Raw genomic sequence first — 26,714 nt, 5'->3', positions numbered from 1 at the left:
CTTACACTGTATGTCAGTGTACAGTCAAACCAGTGTAGCTTATTTTTATTGAGTTTAATTGAATGGCCTGAGAGGGAGAGCAAGAGAGAGAGTGAGAGAAAACCAATAACTCCTCTAAAATTAAAATCACTTTTGCAAGAAAACATTGAAAGACTTTTTTTCCCCTCTAGTCTGTGCAGAAAACTAGGAGAAATCGTTCCAAAGTGTCAAAGCTGTCTGTGGGGAAAACAAAATTATTTTTTTTCTTCAATTTTAGAGAAATCTATGTTTTACAGAGCACAGGTTTCTGGAGGACATAGATATGAAACTGCTCACGATTTTCTATTTCTGCCAAATGACTTGTCCTCCGATATCTCCCTTTACCCCCAAATTGTATTACTCTATCCTCTCCTTGCCCCTCAGTCATCACCTCTCTCCACCCAATTTTTCGATAAGACCTTGTTTCTTGAATGTGACGCTCAATGCACAGACACAAGAGTTTCACCACTGTGTGCCTCTTTTCCCCAATTGTTCTGATGCCTCATCTCTACCTCACGGCAACAGGGTACTTGTTCTCAGGTTCTGTTCATTTCTGTGTTGTATATCTGTGAATCAGCCTCATTCTCTATCATTCCCTTGTTTAATCTCTATATTTCTATCAGCCATACTAGCTTTCTAACAGGAGCAGCTATTTCCTCAGGAGGCAGATGCTAACTTTTGTCTGTGTACCTGCACGCACGCATGCACGCACACAAGCACACAAGCACACAAACTCAAACCTTTAAGTTCTTTCTTTCATATTTCTTCCCCGTTTCATGATTACTTCCCTCCCATTTTCCCTCTTGAACCCTCTCCTATTCTCTCAGTGTCATCCTCTCTTCCTCCCAGTGGCTCTTCAAATCATTCACTCTTTAAATGGCTTTTTCTGGCAAACAAAGAAAAATAAATAGGAATCAACCTGGCTGTGACAACTTTTTTGAAGAAAAATAAATCTAAAAAGTTACCTCCTCACAATAGGAGAAATGCTTTCATCAAAAACCCCTGAATAGTGTTCTGTCTATGTATTTTTTTCCATTTGTCTTCTGAACTGGGATTGCACTGCTTTTCAAATCAAATACTTAAAGTAGCTACTTTCCTACCGAGACATCGTGGTGTTGGTCGGTCCCACACTCCATCATGCTGGCATGTGAGGAGCGCAGATCCCAGAAGGTAGAAGCCTCGTTTGCAGTGGATTGCCACAGTTACACCATAGCTGAAGACTTCTGGGTAATGAAGGCCAGACTGACGAACACCATTCTCCACATGGCCGGGATCCGAACAGTTGACCACTGCACATGAGAACAGACAAGTTTATTGGAACAGATTTGTCTTTAGAAGAACATGAACATGAACCTTCAGTATTGTGGATGGAACTGGTTTAGACACGAAACAGTCATGAAACTGTTGTCTAGGAAGAGGGGGGTATGGGAGTCTTAATGTGGACTTTGTGTGTTCTTGTTGCACATTTGGGTGGCTGTAAATTAAATGTGTGATTGTTCCTCTGTGCTACAAAAGTTTGGTGACCTGCCCTCATGCACCCTGCCTGGGATAGGCTCAGCTCTTTCTGACCCAAATCTGTATAAATAAGTTATAGTTAAAGGTATAGTAGAGGATTTTCTTCTTCCGGGTGGATCATCAAAATAACTGGTCCTCCCAATTGTCAATCATTCTGGTGAAATATGACGTAAGCCCGTCGTACGTGCTCGTCCCTGCGCGCAGCTCACTTCACACGGGCCTCATCATGCCGGTGGCCGACCCGACGCATTATTCTCGGACATTTTTACACAGTTTCACCCCCTCTGGTGCAAATCTTCTTGTAAAGTGAGCTTATGTGAGCGATGCCGACTTGTGACTTGTAAACAGAGCGTGCACGAGGAGAACTGGGCTCGTGCATGTCTCTCGCACGCGTTTTAGTAGGCGTTCCGTCTCGGGAGCAGGTACAGCGTTGCGCATGCGCATTTTTTTCAAACGGTGGAGAGGGCGGTTCTTTCCTAAAATTCCTGAAAATCCTCCTGTATACCTTTAATAAATGAATGGATAGAGAGCTTAAAAACAGGCAGGACACTGGTTACATTTTCATATTAAGTTATATATAGTTAGACCAGCAAAATAATGGCGGACAAAACGGCCTGTTTAAGTGAATGTCCCTAAAATCCCTAAACACTTAGAAAACAGTTTTTATTCAGAAATTCCTCAGTGATTTGTTTGTCTCCTTTATAATAGAGATGAGCTCATTTATTTTAAATGGGCGGTATAAAGAGCTTTTGCAAATACATTACTGACTTTTTAGCAAACAAATGTGATTACGCCATGAAAAGGCTCAATATAATGCATACATTTCACACTTATTTCTGTGTGCATGAGCTGAAAACACAACAGAGTCAAATTCACTGACTCTCAACATGATCAGGGTGTGCCATGACGCAGCTGAAAACTTAACCCTGAATCCCCGTTTCATATTCATATGACTCTTGTTGCTCTGATCTGTCTTCTCGAAACTGCTCATTTTGTCAGAGCTCACTCTGTTTCTGGAGTTCTTTGTTCCCTGTGCTCTCCTCTGGTCCATTCTCCTCTTTGTCTATCTTTTTGCTGGTTGGATGCTCGTCCAATAGGAGTGGAGTTTGATTTTCTCCATGTCACAGGGGAGACTGACATTCACTCAAATTCAAGTTCATGGGGGAGCACCCATTGTGTGTGTGTGTGTGTCTGTGTGTGAGATTTCAGGCACCCTGTGGGAACAAAGAAAGTTTCAGTCTCATAATTGACAGCTGCTGCTGTGAGAGAGAGAGAGAGAGAGAGAGGGGGGGGGGGGGGGGGGGGAGCAGCAGGAGCAAGGAATGAAGCAAAACGTAAAAAAAAAAAAAAGTGGAAAATGCAGGCAAGCAAGCGAGGACAAATCCCTTCAATGAGTAACCCATGTGAGAAACTGCATTGGATCGATCTGCTCTTATGACTGAGCAAAATGTGTGTGTGTGTGTTTTAGTGGAACTGTTACACCACCAGTAGTCTTCAGAGGGTTTGACAATCACGCATGGTTAGCAGAGGATGAGAACATGTCTCCGGACATCTATCCAGCTGTGGGTGTGCACATATGAATTTGTTGGCTTCAGAAAGACACAAACACAAGCATCGTAATTCAACTCAGTAGTGTGTGTGTGTGTGTGTGTGTGTGTGTGTGTGTGTGTGTGTGTGTGTGTGTGTGTGTGTGTGTGTGTGTGTGTGTGTGTGTGTGTGTGTGTGTGTGTGTGTGTGTGTGTGTGTGTGTGTGTGTGTGTGTGTGTGTGGATATACCACAGTTATTTAGCTCTTGGTTTTACGATCTGTTGGCAGCCAATTTGTCCAAAATTGATTCATTTCCCATAATGTAACTGGGAGAAAATACTGAGTGGATTCTGAAATGGCAAATAGACAAGTACAACATATATACTTTTTTGTCAAACAACTTCCTCATTACTTAATTGCAGTGATCTCTTAACAGCATCAGTATGTTATCTTTTGATGGTCATAATATAAATGACCATGCGCTTCATGTTGTCCTTATCATATTGTAGCACAGGATATAAGGTTTTACAACTGTACTGTACTTTACCATCAAACAATACATTTTTAGTTTTTATGCACCAATGTTTGGAACATGCGTCTAAAAAACTGGGGGCACCCCTACTCTGACACCTATTAAAAACAAGGTGAAGGCAATATGTTTGTTGCTGACTTTCCTTAAAGTTCAGATGAAAGTGCACTATATATAGTAAAGCACTTTGAATCGCTGTGTTACTGAGATGCCATACAGCGCAAATAGCTGTCTTGCGTCAATGTGCTTTAAAGAAGTAATTCAACAGAATCAAACATTTACAGGCTCGTATGTCAGTGTAACCTTGTGTTAATGAATGGGATTGTGACCTTTGCACATGGGTAGTGGGCTGCTCCACTGTCCATTGAGTCGGCACTGAGCGCGGGCATTTCCACTGAGGATGTAACCCCTGTTACATGTGAAGTTGACTACATCGTTGAGGTTGAACTCGCTCCCATTGGTCCGCCCATTGGCTGGGTTGCCCGGGTGACCACAAGTAATAGCTGTGGGAGAGGAGAGAAACATGATGAGAAATTTCAGGTGAAGAAAACATATTCTGAGGTACATTCACGCTCTTTTCATTTCGCATTTTCTGCGACTTTCCACTATTTTTTTTTTTCTTAAGAACTTGTCAATGTAGCAGATATTGTAGGATAACTTCATTAATCCTTAGTGACTCTCTTGGAAGCTCATGTGTGTGATGCAGTTGCTTTATGGATTCATTGTCATTATTAAATACAGTTAAGAGGTGGTCACACATCAACCTGATTAGCAGCACCGACACTGGGAATGCTTTCAGAAAGTACTTACGGACGCAGACAGGTGTTGTTCCAGACCAGCGATGATCTTGCTGGCAGATTCTGACAGACGTCCCAATTAAGCGATATCCCAGCATGCACTGGTACACCACAGTGTCACGGTAACTAGAGCCATCTCCGCTAATGTGACCGTTGACTATGGGATCTGGGGAGTCACAGTGGCCAGCTAGGAGAGGCAAAATGACAGAAATTATTACTAACAGTTGGATTGTCTTGGAAAGGTGCCAAAAGCATTTGCTCATTCCTAAAGGTATGACTTAAAAAGTCCTTGCACTTTCAAGTAAAATACAGAAGCTGTTTCAGTACTTCAACTAGTAAATGTATACCAGGTAAAGTCATCAGTGGACCATTCAAACAATGGCAAAGACTTTAGTCATGAGCATGCAGCAATGGCACACCATGTCTGTTTGAATCCGAACATTTAAATTGATTTTTTTTTTTTTTTTTTTTGCATTCTTTAGAAAGCCTTCAAGTGGCACATCCTTTCACAATGTTTTCGAAGTGGGCCACATACATTTCTGGGACCTGTCTTGAAATCCGGAGGAAAGTGTGGGAAAATCATTGGATTGGAATCAATAGTATTTCAACAGTAAAAGATGCTATTATCCACATTTGGGCTGCTGTGGGTCTTGCTTTTTGGCACCTCTCATTTTCTCATTCCGTTTCCCTCCTGTCCTCTGTGCTTTGTTCTCTGTTTATTCTCCTTGAATTTTTTTTGTTTTTGTATTATTCAAAATAAATCCTCAAAGGTAAACCAGATGTAATTAAACATTTTATCAGCACTGCCAAATCTGGCATTTGGGATAGAATTGATGTTTGAGTATTTTTGAAAATCCATTTGCATTTCATTGTGATATCATGATTTGTCTTGCTTAAATACGCAAATGAAAAAATACAACACGTGTGAATTCATAGTTCAACAAGTTAAAAACTGACAAACTGAATTATTGCAAAAAAAAAAAGTAGGCTTTTCAAAATCAAAAACAAGAGATATTCTTACTTTTTACAGTTTTTTTCTTTCAATCTTCAATTTCATAAAATAAAATGATGGTTGGGAAAAATGATGTGATAATAACTGCAGTATAAGAAACTGTCCTTGACACACAATATTTCAATGGTATGTTTAACCTTGCAATGTATCTTTGAAAATTGAGAATAGTTGCAAACTCTGCATGGTTAACAGCATCTTTTCTGTACATGAAATTTCAAATACATATACGTAATAAAAAGTATAAAAAGTACACTTGAACATATTATCACTGAAAACTGGGTATTTGTGAAATGCCCTTGATGCAAGTCCAATGCCTCACTTAGCTCTTCCATTGGAACTTCTCTATTATATAGCAATGCCATAGTTTAGGGCAGATTTTCTATTACACTATATCTTGTACTACACTTACAATATTATGGATTTGAATTATGTTCTATACATTTTGACAAAGGTCAAACCACATCACATCTGAGCAGGCTGGATGGCTCTTACCGAGACACCTGGTTTCTGCACCGCTCCACAGCCCGTTAGCGCCGCACTCCCTGACATGTGACCCCACCAGGGTGTAACCATGGTTACACATGAAGATTGCAGTTGCTCCAAATGTTGTCAATGTCCCCAGTTTGGTACCAAAGGGAGGAGAGGGAAGCTCGCCACAGGAGATGACTACATAAGAAAATGAAAATAACATCACAGAAAGACGTTCAGATCAGATAAAACAACTCACAAGGAGGCAACTGTTACGTTACAAACAATATTTTTCAAGTCAAATAGATTTCCAGGTCTTCTCAATTTTGAACAAAACATTTTAAGGGTGATTTCTTTCATAAACCATCTAACTAAATTAGATTTACTATGTCACATGATGTACGATCTTTTTATCCTTTAGGATCTGATTATATGAAAACTATGGCCAGTTTTTAATATGTAGCTGTGAAGACTGAACTCTGCTGATTTATGCATTCATCTGTATCAAATAATTGTGGACATATTTATAAATTAAATGAAACGCCAATATTTTGTTAATGTATACATCATTATGTGCTTATGTAAACATGATAAGTGAATTAAAATATTTTCTAAACATAAGACTGTGAATGATCTCCTACATAAGAATACAATTAACTGTAAAATTCATTTTCACATACTTTATCTAACATAAAAATACACAGTATGCTCATTTTTAATGGATCTCCTTTTGCAACATGGCAGAACTCGTTCTGGTGTGTTGTTGTGTAAATTGATGGGAGTGTATCCTGCACTAAAATTTTAAATGGAACAAGATCAAGGCCCCCTGAAGTGATTTTACCAAAACTGCAGATGAAAATCACTTGTCCATTGATTTTTCGGACTGACAATCTTCTAAAATTAGAAGACTTCAAGACTTAACGCTGATGTTAAACTGCCAAATGTTTCTGAGCTGCTGCATGTGTTTGACAGCTAAACTCAAATATTTTCATGTGTGAAATGTGTCTTTGGCTCCCTCATGAAAATTTGTAATTAAAAAACATTAGAACAGAACACAGTCACAACAGAAAAACCAGAAAAATAAAATCAGCAAATTGACTGTATAGTCAATAAAATAACCATTTGTATAATGTCAAAATAATATTTTTTGGAGAGTCTCATTGTTTTATCAATGTGAAGACAATGTGGTGCCTATTGGGGAGTTTCTAAAATCACTATGTTTTCTCTTGACTTCACTTCATGAAAAAAGCAGCAAAGGCACATTTTCTTGGGAAAATTAGTCTTAAGCGATTCAATTAGTATTTGACTTCTACCAACATATACCCCACATTAAAGAAACACAGGCTTTTTGTGTTTAAAACAGAGATCACAGCCCCAAGACAATGTGCAACGGTTAATATCCCAAGGGATTTGGAAACACATATACACCAGGTAACTAAATTTAAATTTTTTTTAATAGAATTGTAATGGGAATGGATAAACTTAGAAGCGCTCTCACTCTACTGTTGTTGCCTTCCTACCAAACTGCAACACCTGTGGTAAGCAGTTTCATACACACCAGTGTTTCTCTTTAAACCTTTCTTTCTTTTGTCTCTTTTAAGTCTTTGTTAATTGCGCCGAGTAGTGTAACTTTCTCACACTTATCAAGCTTGTGTCAGGATGAGCATCCAGTTTTTTATCACTATGTGTCACAGTTCCTGACAGCAAGTTAAATGTCCTGTAAACGCCTCAACAAACAGTATGGTTTTAGGAATCCGATACTATTTCATCTGGCCTATTACATGTTACTCTGTGCAACTCAGATTTCAAAAGCTGAGACGGAATGTTACATCTGTTGTCAAGATGTCAACCTCAGCAGTGGACATCAATATACATAAATAACCTATTAACATATGAGACAAAATGAGATCGCAGTCCTGAAAAACAAAACCGTGCATAGGCTACCTGTCTTTATTGATAAGATAGTCTTTTGAGCATCACCTGCTCATGTAGGAGTGTCTGTTGGTGTGAACATTTCAAACTCAATGACTCGAGTTATTTGGTTTCTAAGGTAAAATCAGACAGAGGTTACAACGAATGCAACATATGCACACATTAGTAGGAATGTAAAGCAAATCTTTTGCATGCTAAAATGCAATGACACTTCAGGATGTGAACACACAATGATACTATTACAGTGGGGTTTTATTATCTTGTTCAGAGGTGGAGGGGGGTCAGATGCTGTGGAGCCAAATACATATATTGGTTAGCAGCTGTTACTACTTTTGCACAAGTAATTCAAAATTGTGTTGATGTGATCACAATACTTACTCTTACAAGCAGCTGGATTATCCGATCCCTCCCAGGTCCCATTGGCAAGGCAGCGAAGAGTTCGATGCCCCACGCCTAAATAATACCCCGTTGAGCATTCAAGCATCATCATTGAACCAAATTCTCCCAGTGGACCAGAGAGCGACCGGTAGGTCATGTGATCCAACAGGATGCCTTCGACACTGGGGCAGTGGATCGCTACATCAACAAAATGTTTTTAGAAAATTTCAAGGGGGTAACACTGGGGCAGAATGAATTAAAAAAAATGAGAGAACAAACAGCAAAGCAAATAATTCTTGTAACTGAATTGATGCATGACAAAAATAAGAATAAAAGAAAACTATATACACATAAAGATACATATTTTTTAGTTGATAGTTTGTGAAATCAGGTCATTTGAAAACAGCCACTGTCAGCATGGATGACAACATCTGGCTAAAAGATATTCATAAAAGTATTCAATGTACATCTAGTGTATTTGTTGTTGTTCCAAAAACACGTTTCTGGGATCTCTTTGGGAGGCTGCCAGAGATCACACAGCTTAATAACATCATACTAGTCCACAGCCAAATACCGAGAGCAAACCTGGAAAAGTGAATATTGCCTTTATTTTAACGGCTCCTCCTTGTGTATGCCAGTAAGAGTGGTTTAACGATAGACCGAGATGCTCAAAGTATTTCTTAAAAGCAATCTAGATGGCATGCTAAAAAAAAGAACCACTGCTTTATCACATGTAATCTAGAAGTTATAAATTGCATAAAATCTGTATTTTTGTTGTAACTTAGATATGGAGTTAAAAATCCAACAAATAGAGATTACATTTTGGTTTCATTTAGCCATATAATTCTGAAAAGTGTGCGGTTATCTCTCGAATAATCAACTTTCATAACTAACGTTTTGTTAAAAAAGTATTTTTTGATTCAGAAATACACAGAAAGTTTTACTCATCTTTATCGTCATGTAAATAGAAGGATCTTTAATATATTTGCCTTTTAACTAACATCTTCATTAAACATCTCTCAGGTGACACGCTAATCTAAAAGCTTACAAAACGAATACAAATTCATCACGACTAAACAGAAGTAAGGTTGTACTTCTCACAATGTGCACTCTTGCCGAGCCTTGAGGGATTTTATGAAGCCACTTACGTAGACATCTGGGGATGGAGGCGGCGTTATTCCAGCTGCCGTCCTCCAAACACACAGCTGTCATCGGAACACCTGGGTCAAGGTGGTAGCCATGGTTACACTGGTAGGTGACTTGGCTGCCGACTGTATACTGGTAAGCATGGAAACTGCCGTTGCCCGGTGACTGAGGTATTCCACAGGAGACAGCTGCCAAAACACAGAGAAGAGAGGAGCTCTGTCGAGGAAATCCTCTCAAAACTACAACTCTCTGATCTTTGTCAACGTCTTTTTATCAGCCGTTTATTATTTGAACTTGTACCTTGACAGAATGGTGGTGGTGTATCCCACTGGTAAAGCCCGTTGGAGTCCAGTCTGCAAGTGGCATTGCTGAAGCCAACCAGCCGGTAGCCACGATTACAAAAGAACTGAAGTCTGCTACCTGGACGGAGTTTAGTCCGGTTGACCACGCCGCCGTTCAGTGGAGGATCATTAATGCTACAGTAAGCAGCTGAACACAGAGAAACACAGACAGAGGAAGAAGAGAAGGGCTTCTTTTTGTTACAGTTCACAAGAAACACATTACAACCAATTACTGATCTATATCTAAAAATAGTTATCAGGCAGGTCAGAGCCATGTTTTTTAGTGAAACAAAGTTCTTTGTCTCGAAGTTTCTTTTTGGGAGGAGGAAAATCATTAATTAAAGGCTTAGCAGACATCATCTCTGACCCTTCTGTCACTGCACGGCCTCAGATTTAGAATATTGAATATTGTTAAGTTAGAGTAAAATAAGGAACTGTTTTATGAAGTATTTCCACGTCTTCGTTGCAGAGACTATAAAAGACAGAACTAGTAAAGTATGAACAGCCAGCTAAACACATCACTACCCTGGGCCACTTGGCACTCCTTTTCCTGTCCGATGTGGTCGTTGCCTCAACTAATGTTGGCTTCTTTCCCTTTTGGCTTCACCTTGGTGAATGTCATTCCTACTCGGGACCACAGACTCACTGTAATTGTCATCATTTTTACTATAAACTTCTCATTCAGATAAATATTGTCCGTCTGTCTCTATTGAGTATGTGAATTGGCTTTTTTCTATTGCTCACTTTTCCTGCCCCAAAGCCAATCTGTTAAATCCGAGAATACAGAGAATCACAGAATGAAGGCCACATTTAACTGTTTTTGATGAACATTTATTTGGTTATTAGTCAGTTACACTGGCGTATTCATTAAGACTAACTTCTAATATGCAAGAAATACAATGATTTCAATTCCTGCAAGGATTACAACCACCTGATTTGTAAATATACTGAATATGCCAATATGCTTAACTATGTTCTTAAAACATAGTTACACTATTGCAGGACTTTATTAATTACAAAAGGAAAACGCATCAGGACAGACTCGACAGTAAAATAATTGTGTTTTCCTCAACATTTAGGAGCATAATCATTCCTATATTCATGGTTAAAATTCAAGTTATTATAGTCATTAAGAGCACACAGTGTTAAGTGTTTTTTTTTTAAATATGTCCAGGGGTTTTAAACCTCTTGCCAAACAATGGTCAAACTGAATCAGCTGCTAGTAATCTCTGAAGTGAAAGGGGTTTATGTGGGTGTTCCTGAGGAGGCCAGGCACAATAATCAGGCTCTGTGATGGCTATCAGTCTGTGCCATTGTAAATATTCCAAGCTGCTGAAACTCTTAAATTAGCACACCTTTAGGCTGCCATGAAACCCCACTCACTTAAGCAAAGTGTAAAACCTTTGTGGCTTCACCAACAATTGCGACCTCCTTTGTTTTCACAGCGCAAACACTGGTTGCGCCCACTGGTTTGATGGGCAGGTTTATTGGGAGGCTTCAGCCGTGTCACATGTCCAGCTGTCATCCCCACTTTCTACACCGAGTCCCACTAATGGCTACATTTTCCAATCAAAAACCACTTTGCACACCATTCTTTTAACCAAGCACAGATGAGTAAATCAGCAACTTGAACCAGCTTTATGTTCATGCCACATCTGTTCGTTCCAAGCTACAGTGGCCAGGTCCCCTCTCTTGATGTGCTGCTTTATCTCAGCACATCTTTTCATCAGTAGTATTTAGTGGTGCATTTATTGATTTTCCAGTCAAGTCTTTTTCACTAAACTGATGACTGTTTGTTTTACCCTAAAATTCATACTATGTTACTTGCAGTTTGTTTTTAGCCAACAGTGCCTCTCTGACACACTGTATATCTGAACTACATTTCAACACCTTAAAAGTTAGTGCAAATAATAGCTTTGTTCTTTGTGCAGAAATGCTAAGAAGAATTATGTTTATAAGGTTAACCACAATTGCTGATCGTCTCTTAAATTTATCACACCCAGGCACATTTATAAAATACATATAAAACCCAAACATACAGATGGAATATTCAAGTTTTCAGCATTATTTGATCATAAACTGTGATATAGGTCTTAGTCACAAGAATAGACAAAGAAAAACAAAATCAAACAACAGACAAACAATGTTTCATGGACTTTTTTTGAACATATCCATTGAAACATGCACAATGTTGGTGGGCGAAATGAATAAGAATAATCTGTGGATGTGAACCATGTCTCACATGATCAAAATCGCTGAAGACTCACAGAGAACAAACACAAATTGAGATTATTTAGTACTGTGGCTACTCTCCCTGAAGTGGGAGCCAAGGTGACACTTAAAACACAATGCAGGATGATCAGAGTGGCTGTTACCTACAGTAAAAGCTAAAGATTTGAAGAAATCACAGGAATTGGTTCACATTTCATGAACATGCCAAACACAAATCATTGAACAGGCCAAAATGCACCTCCACATGCCACAGTCCTCATAAAATTTAATTAAGATTTAACTTTTTAGGAAGAGCACACAGTTGTTGTTATGATTTGAGGTGGATTTGTTGTCTTGAGGCAGGGGCAGGTTACCATTATCAAAGAGAAAATTAATTCCTAAGTTTTGCAGAGAACCTTACAGCATAATGTCAGGGTGGCTGACATCATGCTGATGAAGAATTGCTTCAACATTTTTGGAAGAGTCCAGTCGTAAATCTAATAGGAATGCTGTGAAATGACCTCTGACTATCCATTCAAGCCTAAATAAAAGGGTTTTGGAAGAAAGAGTGGTGCAGATTTCGTCAAGCATTATGTAGCTCAGAAAAGCAGTGTAAAATAATTTTGCGTAATTCCCTTGCTTTTTTATGTGCACATTTAATAGATGTGCTGAATATAGAATTTAGATATTACAATTTTTTGTGTGGTAATGGAGATAGATCAGATCACATTTTCTGACTAATTATTAAAGAATACTAAGCTGTTACAAGGTTTGAAATGCTTTTTCTTGCTATGACAGGTATAGTTTTTCCTGATGAAGCACACGGGGTAACTTATAACGTGAATATATAGATATTTTTTTTGTCTGTATGGCTGCTGTCAAATCCATATAGAAAACATCATATAGAAAAGATACTTATAATTACCAGCCTTTGTGCTTCACCGCAGACCGAAACCTATATATATATATGATTACCACCTTTCAAGATCAATGTCAATGTCAATTAAAAGGTAAAGAGAAGTAAAACAGTTAAGTTAAAACTATAAATACAATCCAGGACACTCTATTTGGTATAAATTAACAGGTTAGTCTTTACTTTATTACTAATTCTCATGCTGCTCTCAAGCAACATTTTCTAAATGATAATTAACAGATTTTTACTTTTTTACTTTCACTACACCACAGCCTTGATGCAGTGCTAAGAAATTGGAAATGGTTATGTATGTGAGAAAAAAAATATAATTGAATAAGCCAACAATAGCAAAAGATTCTTCAACACAGCAGGTCCGGTGTGATTTAATGAAATGTGTGCCAAAATAGACTTGGAAAACATCTTAAGATATCAACCCATATCATGTGGTTGGAAAGTTTGAATAGAAAAGTTTGATGCTAGATTCCATGCAAGTATAGCACATGAATAAAATCATAAAGTCTGCTAACCACAACACACACATGCTGCATCACAAATTTTATGCACTGAAGATAATTCTGTGACGCAATTGATAATTCATTCTAGTGAGACTATAACTTTGAAAAACAAAAACAAAAAAGCAATAGTGGTATTGGATGTACCTGAATATCGTATTTTAAATCCTCTCTTGTTGGTTGCATGGTCCGTGGACCATCGTAGATAGAGCTGGTTTGTTTTCGATGTGAAGTTCAGCTGGGAGGAGTGGTTACCACTTAAAGCAACAAGTAAAGGGCTTTGTCCTGAGGATCCTAGAAAAAAAAAAAACATGAATCAGCAGCCCCGGTTATAAAAAAAGACACATTTTGTTCTACTTATCCATTTCCATTTCCATACAACATGTAATTTGGTAATTTGAGTGGTCTGTGTGTCTATTGAAGGAGAATGGGCAGAATAGGATCAAATGAGACACAGATTAATTCGAACATATGTGTAATCCACTTTCCCAAATGACTATCGGTGTACTACAAGGTGGAAACGAGCAATATGTCACATTCACAATGTGTTTTATTGTTCCTAAAAGATGACGCACATGAGGTGTGACAGTATCAATAAAATGCTAACTAGCCCCAAATTACTCGGTCTACATGTATTTTGAAATGAGCATATTGTTGAGCTCCATCTCGGGTTTATAGAGCGAAGCTCTGCACCTGTGCTCTTGTCTGCTGTCTGAAGAAAAGAGAGTATCAGGCTCGAAGTAAATGTCTCCTCATTGAGAAAGACACACAAGTAATATTAACTTTCTAAATAGTTTTTTTTATTTAAATGTCCCTTATTTAAAAATGTTCACCAAATTGTCAAGATAAACATTTACAAACACTTATTGACATTTTGTTGCTTCCAACAATGTTGCAGGAAATCAGAGAGAAGCCAAGCAACATCCGCCTACTCCACAATAATGCTGCTGCTGCTGCTGCTGCTGCTGCTGCTGCTGCTAGCAACATCAAAGACAGCGAAAGTGTGTTTGGAACCAGGCAAAATAAATACAAATAGACAGAACTGAGTGGGATACACATATTAACAGCATATATCATACCCTGCCTGTGAATTCCAATAGAAATCACATATTTCAAAGGATAGTAAGATCAAATTCAGGGTTTGGCTGCTTGTTTTGATGTTTGTTGTTTTTAAACTAACTTACAGCAACCAGGAAAGGGCCCTCATACCCTAAACCAACATGTGTTTTTTTCATATTTGTGTGTAGACAATGGCTTTGTTGATTGAGCCACTAGATTCTGAAATGGATCATCTTCAAGGTGTTGTGATTCATAATAGGAAAACATGACAGAAGGAAGAAAACTGTGAATTAGGCAGTTAAAGTGTGCCCTTGCATCGTTATTTTGTCGTTACAAGCTAATTTGGAAGTCCAAGATTCCCAACTCCATGAATGAGAATTCAGTGTTGTGTATTGTATTGAGTTTTTTTCTTCTTAATAAACAAACTTAAATCAAAGCTATGAGAAAATATGTGTGGCTGTACAAAAGCTCCAGTAGGTGAATCAAACTACAAAAAGCAGGGCATACCATCAAAAATCTCCAGTTCATCAAATTGCTTCTCGCTGTGGAACATCTCCACATAGATATTAATGACGGAACCTGGAAAACAAAGCAAAAAAAAACTGCAATGAATGCTACATGCATGCACACACAATTCATGTTTAAACTTTGTATACTGCATGTATCTATGCTGAAAAAGCATTTCAAACTCTGTCATGCTGTGAAAAATTTAATTACTGCACGACATGCATTGCAGACAAATGGCTTTTTTACAGATTGCAGTGACCCTCTTATGTACACACTGTACCTTGAACCATCCGTAGCAGCCAGGAGCAGGTTTGGCTGTTTGGGTAGTTGCTCGGAAAGCCAGGGCTTAGAATCACACCTGAAGATGAAAACCGCTCCTCATTGGCGGGACATTGGGCTGCGTGGGCAGGAGACAAAAGCCATGCAATATGAGAAAAAAGAAAAAAGAAATGTATTTTTTTTGACGGTTTAGGCCTCCTTTACTGCAACTTGCTTACCTACCTGTTCCCACACTTAGCAAGTCTATGCACGAACACATCAAAAAAAGTACATGCTTATTACATTACTTTTGAGTTCAAGTATCACCCTGGAAGCCAGGCCCTCTCCTTCTAAGGTTTGACACAAAAAGTGTGGGAATGGACAGGTATAGTCCATTATGGTTCGGGTTTCCACTGCAAGAATTTGTGACTTTACGGAAACAACTGCTCCAAAGGCGGTCGCTTTTCTGCTACCCCTCCGCCAGGGGACTATGGAACTATGGAACGAGTCTGAGTTTGAGGAGCCTTCTGCTGATATGTCAGTGATTTACTACACGCCCTCCATATTTTAATATGTCAACTGTATGAATCCTATGCTGTTAGCGTATTCAGCTTTGCACCAGTTGTTATTTGTTTTTTTTTCTTTGCTGCACAACTTTCGTGTTGGTTGCGACTCGCGTGTTACAGGATTGTAAGAGAAACCATGTTGGACTGCGAGTAATTTGAGCTTTCATTTCATTTCTTCTTATGAGGTTCATTTTTCTTCGGCTTTATAATAGATAGAAGATTGTGTTCATTTCAAATTATGGTGAAGGCCGACTGTCTCTTCGACACTCGGCTCTGGAAGGGAAGAAGAGTAATTTTCTCAAAAGAGCAATTCAAATCAATATTAATTTGTCTCATACAAATACCAGAGTCCACTTCCCAGAGAGGAAAATATAGTGTTTCACTTGTCTGATGTCTCCTCAGTCCTAAAATCAAACATGCCACATTGATGGCAGAATGGACTGCTCCACTCTACAAGTGAATAAACATATTAAACATGAGCTGAACATCTAACTAAGAGTCAAGCCATTTCATGGATGCTCTCACTTTTTAAGTTCACTTGAATAGTTTTACATTTCAAACCACTTTGTTACAGCTGAAAATCCTAAAAGCAGTTCTGATGTTTTTGGTGTGCCTTCTGCCTAATTTAGATTACGATTTACAGCTGGGATTTCTGCGTTAGAGTGGGGGAAGAAGAGAAATAATCTCAGCAATAGCACAAAGTTCTGTTGTCGCATTGTGTTCCTTCTTATATCATTCTCAAAGTAGAGGTTAGAAAAGTTTGATAACAGTTTGATGAAAGTGGGAAAGATAGGAGTGTTACCAGTGACTAATTTTCTATTGATGTCAAGATACATTTTTAAAGGAACCTCCCATGGTTTTATATATACGTATGTGATTTCCACGATGCTTGATGACATCCTGTGGCTGACAAATTAAATTGATCAACAAGATTTGGGCCTGAGAAATGTGGATGTTTATAGGATGGGGATGAGTGAATATAACCATTGTTAATGGTCCTTTTACAATGCCCTACGTCAAAGAATTCCCAAACTTCAGCTGCACTTATTTAGTCTCTTATAAATCTGTCTTGGTTGTCAAATAATTTTACAGATGTAGATACTAAAAGCTAGAAGTACTATGATGATGAGGGGTTTTGACCATTTTTAGTGAATACCTGTGGGGAGCAATATAAACTTCATTTGAACAATGACACATCGATGCTTGTTCCAAATAAGTTATTTCCCAAATATACTATATTTCTAAAGATATATCTACTCAAGACACAATCTCACACCATACTGTGCATCTTTTGATATGTGATATGGACATAGATATATTTAAGATTTTCTATGGGAGAGAGTTATTGATACACACACTCTCTATATACTGTGTTTGTTATCTTACCTTGACATGAAGGGGGCGGAGTTTCAAATAGCAGATGGGAATTCAGTTTGCACATCAGCTCTGCTTTTCCGACCAACGTGTATCCAGGTAAACAGCGATACTTTACAATATCACCTGAGAAGAAAGAAAGAAAGAAAGAAAGAAAGAAAGAAAGAAAGAAAGAAAGAAAGAAAGAAAGAAAGAAAGAAAGAAAGAAAGAAAGAAAGAAAGAAAGAAAGAAAGAAAGAAAGAAAGAAAGAAAGAAACTCAATCCCAACGTTTTTTTTCTGATTTTCTCATCAATTCTTTGTCATAGTTGCCAGGTGGCCCTGAATATGTGTGGATCCCAATGGATTTTGATACTGTTAAGCTCATTAAAATAAACATGATGTTGGAAGAATAGCCACACATTTTTTTTTTCGTGGACTGTGTACATTTTGCTTAAATTGAAGACTGGATTTTGTCTCCATCTGTTAATTTGACTTCAGCCGAGGAAGCTTCAGAGCTTCACAGCAAGTGAGGAGAAGAGACGGCATCAGATCCAGCAAAAAGTGACTTTCCCATTGCAGAGTATAAAGCTAAACTTGAAAAAAATCGTGACTTGACAAAAATGTCCTTTTTAGATGTTTAGTTTGTAAATAGTGTTACAAGGCGATGCCTCTCTTACTCAATTTTTGAGAGATACAATTTGACAGGCCTGCCATCTTAAAAGTGGAGGAGATGTACCAGCTGTCATAGAGATGTATTACATTGCTTCAGACTGTGTCGAGAAAAAAAAACATACAGAAGCTCACAGCATGGGGCAAGAAGTTGAAAATTATTGAACACAACAAACAAAAACATTCAACCTTTTGGTGAGGTGTTCAAAGCTTGTGTAATTTGCTTTTAGATCAATAGCAAAGCTAGTGGTGCCAGTGATGTACTGTCTTCTGCAAGGTAATATGAATCTAAATTTCACTGTCACAGCTTGAGAGAGGTTTAAAGTTTGTATAGTTATTATAATACCCCTCTGTCAGTCACTGTCTTCACATGAAACCTAATTGTTAATTATTGAGATATTACAACTGAAAATGGACAACAATATGTGGATGTTCAAGGAAGAGGTGTTTTGTGCATGACACTGGAAATCGATGCCAAATCCTCACACTTAAGCCAGACAACAGGTAAACATGACCTAAAACAAAAGAACCCAGGTGACTGCTTACTGTAAACAAGGATAAGCCTGATGAGGTCAATTTCAGAATGGATTCAAAAACATCTGTAAGCTTGATTCTCACTTGATTCTGACTATTGTTATGGTCTATGGGGTTGTAGGTCAACTGGAAATGGCCCAATGCTGAAACACGTAAAGTGTGCATATAATAATCTAACAAGTGAAGGAGCTGACATGATTCATGTATATGACACAAAGACAAAATGAAAAGGTCCAAGTAAATGGCTGTTGTGGCTACAACTGTACCGCAGATAAGCTGTGCATGCATTACAATGCACTGATTGATACAGGCTTCATTCTTGATGTGTTCGTACCTAGTTTCCCAATCTATTAGAGCAAATAGGGGTAAATTGATGCAGCATTTATATGGTATACTTCAGCTGAACGATAAGTTAAAGGACTCCCGGTCTGTTTGTCTACCTCCCGCTAAGAATATTTTTTAGTTAGTGCCTTTACATGAATTCCAATGCAGAGGCCGATGAAACCTTGCATGAATTTGTAATGCAAGTACTGCTTGTCAATGTAAAGATCACAAATTAAACAACAGAAAACCTCCAATAAAATCATTCAAGAATCTGCAAACTTTCCTGATTTTGTGAGAACTTGACACTTTGAAATATAAGAGAAATGATTATAAACTGTGGCTTTACTAACTCAGCTCTGAAAACCACTGGAAGGGAAAATAGAGCTTTCTGAGACTATAAAAAGTCTCCTTTCTATCTTTTTTCCTCCCCAAATTGTAGCTCCAGTTGATCTAAAAGGTCACTCAGAGTAAGATGTTTTGTGCAAATCAGATAAATATGGACGGGGGGGGCTTGGCAGCCAATCATTTGTACTAAAATTAATAGCTTCAGAACATTCAGCAGGGCAAGAAAGAAAAAGGAAAAATAAACTGAGATGAAAGTAAAATCTCAAAATCTCATAAAATCTCAAATGTCATAATTGAGTAAGTTCAGTTAAAGTTAGAAGGAATTAAAAAATAACAATAAAAAGGCCTTGGCATGTAAGAAGGGGAATGTAAGATTTTGCTCAATTTTAAAATCAATACACAAGTTTAGTAAATGAGGCCATTGACCGTGTTAAGTCTTCAACAAAATGCCAGATTTCCATTTATCCAGCATCTAATCAGTAAACCAGCGTGAACACGCGATATGTCAAGGCTTACTCACGAATAAACAGAGATCGCACACCCAGAGTCTTGTGGAAAAATACTCGAGCATAAATGTGAAAAGAAGGCGATTTCGTAATGGAAACAAATGATGTGACGAGTTTATAATCCACGAGACCAACAATGTGTGCACTAAAACATCACAATATTAAAACGATTCACTTAAAGATGACAAGTGGGATGACTTGCAGCATTCAAAATGTGTATGGAACAATGAACAGGAGAGAGAACATATTCATAGTGTGTTCACCAAATTCACAGGGCATGAAAAATATTTAATTCTTGGCTCCATATAATACTCTGAAATTGCCTACTTGAATCAAATCCACTATATCCTCATCAAGAAAACCTTCCTCCTTTGCAGGCAGGCTACACCCTCTGGCTTGCATGCTTAGAGAGAAGGATTCACAGTCCAAGAGGATAATGACCCCAACACACCTCAAAGCTTTGCAAGAACTATTTCAAGACCAAAGAGGACCAAGGAGTGCTGACTTTAATGGACTTTCCCCCACCATCACCTGACCTCAACCCTATTGAATATTTATGGCGGCACTGGAGAATTGAACGAGCCAAGTACCTGGTGACGCCACACACAGCTCTCAGGAATAATGCTAAATCATGCTGGAGTGACGGCGGCTGTCAAGTTTATCAAATGCGTACAGTCCTGGGCTGTTTGAGTTCATGCTGTTGTCCCATGGTAAATGCTGGGGGAAAAAAACTCTGATCTGAATTTCTGAGCATATTTCAATAACGTCACTTTAAATAGTTAAGCTGAGATTAACCCTTCTGATCAATAAAGCTAATAGGCTCCTTAACATTGCATTTATGGGATGCCTGACAGTTCAAACAACTGTATTTAAAGATGGATTGAACACAGTTCATCAATCAAAACTGATTGATTCAAGGCCACTTCACAAAACCAACAGACAACAAGAATTCCAAAAAGTCCACACATTGAGAATCTGTCACTTTAAACAAATTCACATTGTTTAATTTGGCTAACTCTGGGAAAGTATTACATTCCAGTTCTCATTTACTTTTTATCCATTGTTTTTTCAATAATGAATCAATAGTGGATAACACTTATAGGGGCATCAACTTTTTTATGTGCTAATTTATAAGATGTTTGTTTAATAAGCACTGGAAATAACTTAAAGTTTTAGAAATGTTCAAATATTTAAAATTTCTCATTTACTGGAATCAGTTAATCAGGTTTTTAAGCTAAAACCAAGTTGAAAACCAAGTTATTGCTGTGATCACTGCTATTGCTAGAATCAAGCTTTGCGATGACAATAAATAAATAAATGAGTGTTAAAAAATAATGAAGAATTCAAAATGGCAAGAAATCAGTTTTTATAATTTAGTAAACACATACTGTACTCTCTTGTTGTTGTATATTAATGCAAAACATACATTGTATCCTAGTTGTATCTCTTATTATAGTCGCATCTATGCATTGTGGTTTCTAATTGCTGTTAATGATTCTACAGTGGTTGCTAGCTACTCATCATTGTGTTCTTCCTGTGAGAATCCATGTTAATAAATATGCATATTCTAGGATTGTGAGTGACGGTGCTCTGGAGTGAATAATAAGGGATTATGTACAGAAAAAACACCAAATATTATCAAAACAATTTCTATGAAAACACTGATACACATCCTGTTAGAGACCTACAATGAAAAGTGATTAAACATCCATCAGAAACTACAATAAAGACGCTGTACCAGGGTGTCCTTAGCGTGCTATTTTTAGGTATGTGCAATTCTGAAATAATGGAGGCTATTAAATGAAGTAATCAATCAGCGAAATAATGACTTACTACATGCCTGATCAGATAGTTTGTCATTTTGATCTTGTGATGGACCACATTAGATGAGAATTATAATTCTTTTTAATTATGAAAAATGTGCCAAATGGTAACATTAAAAAAAAAAAAAATCTCACTGAATTGACCACCTTTTTTATGCCAATGGGTAAGATCAGCTGTCTCAGTATCAATACAACCATTTTGTTAGTTAGCGTGTTACCTTGGTTTGTATGTACAGGAGTCCTAGAGTTATTTGCTGAATAAAAACTAACAAATATAATTCAGGATTGCTCACCTATTTGAAAGTCTTCATCCTCATAGATCACCTCTGCATTGTCAACAACAGGAGGAGTGGAACATTTCTTTAGCCGGTAGGCTGGACAGAGGAGAAATTAAATGAACATCAAACACACTCAGCGGTATTCATCATACATGAACAGATAAATAAATACCCCAGTAGATTGCATATCTTTTCAGCACTTTTCTCGACCACTTTGTCCAACTTAGGATTGCAATACCAGTTGACTATGATTGAAGACAGAGTACGCATGTCTGATCCATCACATAGAGACACGTAACCACACACATTAAAATCTAAAGACAAGTAGGAGTTATCAATGGAAGTCAAATGCAGTTTTGTGGACAATGAGGAAATACATGGAGAACACCCATGCATGCAAAGCAAGAACAGGACAATGACACAACATGAAAACTGTGCAGAGATAAACCCCCAAGCTTGGACCTGAACTGAAAATATTCTTGCAGTGACCTGAGAGTATTAACCAGTACAACACACTGGAGATTTAATTCAAATCCGAAAATACTCCTAAGACATAAGTTCAACTAAATTCCTACTCAATAAAATGTTCTTAAATGGGAGAAATTCAACTTTTTTCTGGCTCTCGATGCACGTTCAATGAAAATCTTGTTTAGTCATGGTCGCTCAGTGATGAAATGAGAGGAAGGTGTTTAATTGGTTCCACAACAAAAACACATTTCCACTAGAGGACAGTAATAGAATCCAAACTCATTAAGGCAAAATAAGTAATGTTATAAAGCTTTAACTAAACACAAAGGTGCAGCCTGAATTCCCTTCGTAGCGTATCAAAACAGAGTAACGCCTCGAACACAGTGTTGCATTCTTTGTGACTAGTTTTGTGTGATTTAAACAACGTTTTGAGCTCCATTTAGAAAAGGAACAGCGCAGAGTGCACACATTACCAGAGATTACAAGAGAATGTTTTCTGCTGATGTGTAAACATCACATGATACACACCTATTCACAGATACAAACTTGTATGGTCTAAATAAACACTGAAAACTGAGAGGTAAATGGAGACTGTAATGGGAAAAAGTGAAAGAAGAAAAGCCAGATGGGCTGGCTTCTAACTCAGTGCATTTTTACTGCTATTCACTCTTTACACTGAGCCCACATCAATTCCGGCATTAAAATAACCCTTATTTTTTTTATATCAAGATAATGTGTTTTTCTGTCTATTTATATACACAGGCAATATGAAGAAACATTCAAATCAAAGTCACTCTTTTTCATAAAGTTACCGTGGAAATTGAGGATGAAGAAACCTCCTGTTGAAAAGTCAGAGTGAAAGCGAATCAGGACCTTTGGGCTGGTACTGTAGGCTGACTCCAGTGCTGTGTTGCCACTGAAGACTCCCAGCTGGGGGCTCGCTGTATCTGGGCCATCCCTAAGAGAAGGAGAGGCGTAAAAGTCTTTATACGACTCAATTTATTGTTTCCTCTTACTCTTCACTTTGATCAATGTTGACCAGGAAAGCAAACACACAGATTTTAGTCCAATGACAAGACAGTCTCTGGACTCAAAGACCAAACATTTGGCGGATATTAGCAATGTGATTGGAATATGATAGTTGACATATGTGACATATGTGGTGATATATGTCATCTGTATATTCTCACAAATTGAAACCACTAAACCACTGAACACCCCCCCCCCCCAAAAAAAAATGCAGTCAAATGTAGAATATGATATATTTTACATTCACAACTGTCAAGAATAGGCTGATTGGAGAAAACAGTCATAATGTCACTATATTGAAATCTAGAGTAAGTGCTGTGCAATAGGCATGGCTACTAATAATAGCAAACTGACCAGGTAGCCACAGCGAACGTCTGTCTTCAGTCCAACAACAAAAAAAGATGCATTTGAACCCAGAGACAGGAGTGCTGGGTTTTCACAAACTAAAAAGCAAACTGCTAAAATCTGATGAGGTTGAAATAAAATATCTGCTACAGTGAATAACTCATTGCACCCACTACACAAAATAACTTAATGTAATATTCACGTACTGCACCTTTAAGGTATTTGCCTGACAAATATGATATGGTAATTTGTTTGTGAAAAGGGCAGTGTAATAGTTTGACATTCAAGCAGCGGACGACCGCATGTTCGTTGTTGGTCACACAAAACATCAAACAATGGCCTGAGGATACTATTGTTCTGGCAATCAGTCCACTAATCTTGACAGCGGACCAGCAGGTCAAACACCTGAACAACATCAACACACCTGCTGCATATTCATCAAAGAATCAAAATATAGAAGAAAACAACAAGCATTGCCTGCAAACTGCTTTCTGTTGTGCTTCTGTAAGAATTGGTCAAATGGTAATTAATAATGGAAAACTCTTTGCTTGGAGCTGTGCATGACGTCCATACTGCTGTTCAGCAGCACGTATTTCAGATGTTAGTCCTTTAAAGCTTTCTACCGCCCGAAAGAGACACTGTGGTAAAGAGCTGACGATTCAAAAGGCAAGCTGGATGTTGTGTCGGCTTGGGCCCCACCTCACCTCAAAACTTTATTATAAATCTGTTACCTCAGATAAAGCTACTTCAGATCACTCCCAGCAGAAAATCCATATGAGTTATCAAACATAAAGGCTGTCAGTCAAGTGTGTTGTAATTGTCAAAAGTCAAAGACTAAAGTGCTGACTGGTGTCAAACATCAGAGTTTACCACAACCCTGAAACAGAGTGAGTGAATCCCGACATCGTCTTCTTAAATGCCAGACAATAGATATTGCATTACTTGAGTGAGTTAATAAAAGAGAGGGGAGAAACCATGAGTGGCACTTGTTAATCGAAAAAAGGTAGATTTCTAGAGGGAATATTTGTCATATATTTCTTTGCTTTTTTTTTCTCAACCAATTCAAACAAGTTCAGTGAACAAAGCCCACAGATTAAAGGCTTAACTTGACTCATTAAATATTGAGTGTTGTTGAAAGGTTACATTTTCTAACATTCCTAAATGCCCAGTTTTCGGTTTTAATGAACATGCTATTGGATTAAACAAGGGTTTTAAAAAATTAATCCATGAAGAGTGCCTGAGATCTCTTGGCTCCTCAATAATTCAAAGTTCTCTGAAGGTGTTGGAGCTCATTTGGAGGATCAAAATGTGCTATTTGGGTCATTTAAATCAGACCTGATTTAGATTTTTTTGGCTTTAATTTTTAATTTGAAAAGAAAAAACACCCATCACATGCAACATATTTTAAAACATGTTATCTGGCAGTGATTTGTAAAACATGGATTTACTTTAGATTTACTGTAAAGTTAGGGAAATGCATAAAGAAAACTTTTATTTGAAGTTGGTTGGCGGACATTATTTCAATGGCCTTACAAATGTACATCTGTAGAAACTGTTTAATGAAGTCAGTACAGTGGCAGACTATGAGACTATCCTGTGAGTTTAAAGGGGGAAAAAAAGCTTCTGGTGTGAATAACACACCAGCAACACTTTCTGAGACAACATAGAGCAAAGAATAATGGATAAGATGTGCTTCCACTTCTTTTCGGTTTTGAATCCAGAAAAGAAGAATAAAAATAAGTTGGTTTTATTTAGATATGACACTTTTTTATTTATCCACTCTTTCTACTTTGACACTAGCAAACTGCAGCTGAGAGCAGGGAATGTTTGGGAGGAATATATTAACAAGCGATAGAGAGGTTGAATGAATTACTGCGAAAAGAAAGCAATGCACTCTTTTTAATAGTAACGGTAAACACCGGTAACGGTTAACAATAATAGAATATTTTTTTAATGTAAATGAATGATTTCCAGCAGGGAATCTGAAATTGTTAAAATGATATAACTTTATGCATACACTTCTATTATGGTTCAGATAGTATCACATTAACTTGTAATTTTATAATTTGTTTAACAAAACTGTTGGTTTAATTTGATGTGGCTCATTGAAGGATCTGGTTTTATTGTTTTAATTCATTCTAGTTGTATCTGTTTGTTCAGTTATCTTTGCAAATGTAATATTCTGATTATTGTAACATTTAGGAGTGTCACTGTTTTGTTAAAAACATTCTTGTTTTTTTCAGTCTATGGTAAATCTAAAATGGTGATCTTACTGTTAAGGCAGAGTGATATGTACAGTGTTTATAATCAATATAGATCAGATGTAACAATATGGTCCACAAATACCAAATGAAACTGATGAGTATTTCTGAATAATTCAATCTCCACTCCCACCATTATCATTCCAAATGTCCTTCCAATGAATATTTTGTGGATAAAATGTGTTAACCCCAGACTCAATTCTAGAAAAAAAATCAAATCTGAAATTATGATCCACAAATTCAGTCTTTTGAATGCTTCTGTGAAAATAATGGTCCTCAAGAACTGGTTCCCTCCAAAGAGCCTAATATCTCATCATTAGTTGTAAAAGATACAGGAGGTCTCCTGCAGCTACTTTACATCACTTTATAAATCTGCTGTCCAGTTAAGTCGAAGGATTCAGAATAAACAGTTTTTCTGCATTAAAGTGGTGATTATTTTTGTGCTAATTACACATTCACAAATTGTACAATTAATCGTGCCTAATTATAGTCAGAGTTGTGATTAATTAGTTAATTTGTCTTTTAATCCATATCCCTAATGTATGTGCATAAGAATCACAGCACTACAAGGACATATTTTTCAGGACACTGAAAAATATTCTGACGTATCCGATCCATTATTTCTTCTTGTTCTTAAAGACGTCAATATACATGCTGGCAATCTTATTACAAGTTTCGAGTGCTTTAAGTGATTGATCTTTCTTCTCTTCATTTTCAGAACAAGGGCAGATTAAACATACCTTCAGGCAATAATGTGTACACTAAATATGGTCAATTTGGTAAAAGAAAAAAAATGCAGAGGAAAAACTGTTTTTGATTGAGTGAAAATAACCTACCGTGAGGCTTTTTTTCTGATGTGAGAACCATTGCTCACTGTTAGCAATGGTTGAGTAGTATTGGGCACAGAGCCAAACACAACTGGTGGAAAACCACAGAGACAGTTTGGCTTTAGTCCCTAACATCTGGATGCAGCTGCTGTCACACAAACCCCGTGGGTATACGGGGTAGAAACCAGCAGACACACATCAGCGAAATATGGTGTACACAGGAGCATGTTCAACACACATCCCCCACAAGTTTGATTATTG

At 37.6% G+C, this 26,714-nt stretch overlaps 1 protein-coding gene across 1 annotated transcript in view; it reads right to left on the bottom strand.

Annotated features, from left to right (window-relative positions):
- The window catches only part of LOC308139985 (CUB and sushi domain-containing protein 1-like), a gene marked incomplete at both ends in the record, with an annotated part of 391,623 nt that overhangs the window by 30,541 nt on the left and 334,368 nt on the right, over positions 1-26,714 (bottom strand). The window contains 13 exons of the mRNA XM_080509617.1: positions 1,119-1,307; positions 3,919-4,092; positions 4,400-4,573; positions 5,891-6,064; positions 8,177-8,374; positions 9,325-9,510; positions 9,623-9,811; positions 13,447-13,593; positions 14,866-14,937; positions 15,146-15,262; positions 17,076-17,189; positions 21,539-21,619; positions 22,804-22,949. Coding sequence (XP_080365743.1) covers positions 1,119-1,307; positions 3,919-4,092; positions 4,400-4,573; positions 5,891-6,064; positions 8,177-8,374; positions 9,325-9,510; positions 9,623-9,811; positions 13,447-13,593; positions 14,866-14,937; positions 15,146-15,262; positions 17,076-17,189; positions 21,539-21,619; positions 22,804-22,949 — 1,961 coding nt within the window. The remainder of the gene's footprint in view (positions 1-1,118; positions 1,308-3,918; positions 4,093-4,399; positions 4,574-5,890; positions 6,065-8,176; positions 8,375-9,324; positions 9,511-9,622; positions 9,812-13,446; positions 13,594-14,865; positions 14,938-15,145; positions 15,263-17,075; positions 17,190-21,538; positions 21,620-22,803; positions 22,950-26,714) is intronic.

The sequence above is a fragment of the Blennius ocellaris genome (genome assembly GCF_963422515.1).
Source record: "Blennius ocellaris genome assembly, chromosome: 1".
NCBI lineage: Eukaryota > Metazoa > Chordata > Actinopteri > Blenniiformes > Blenniidae > Blennius > Blennius ocellaris.
This window is presented reverse-complemented; position numbering and strand designations above follow the sequence as displayed.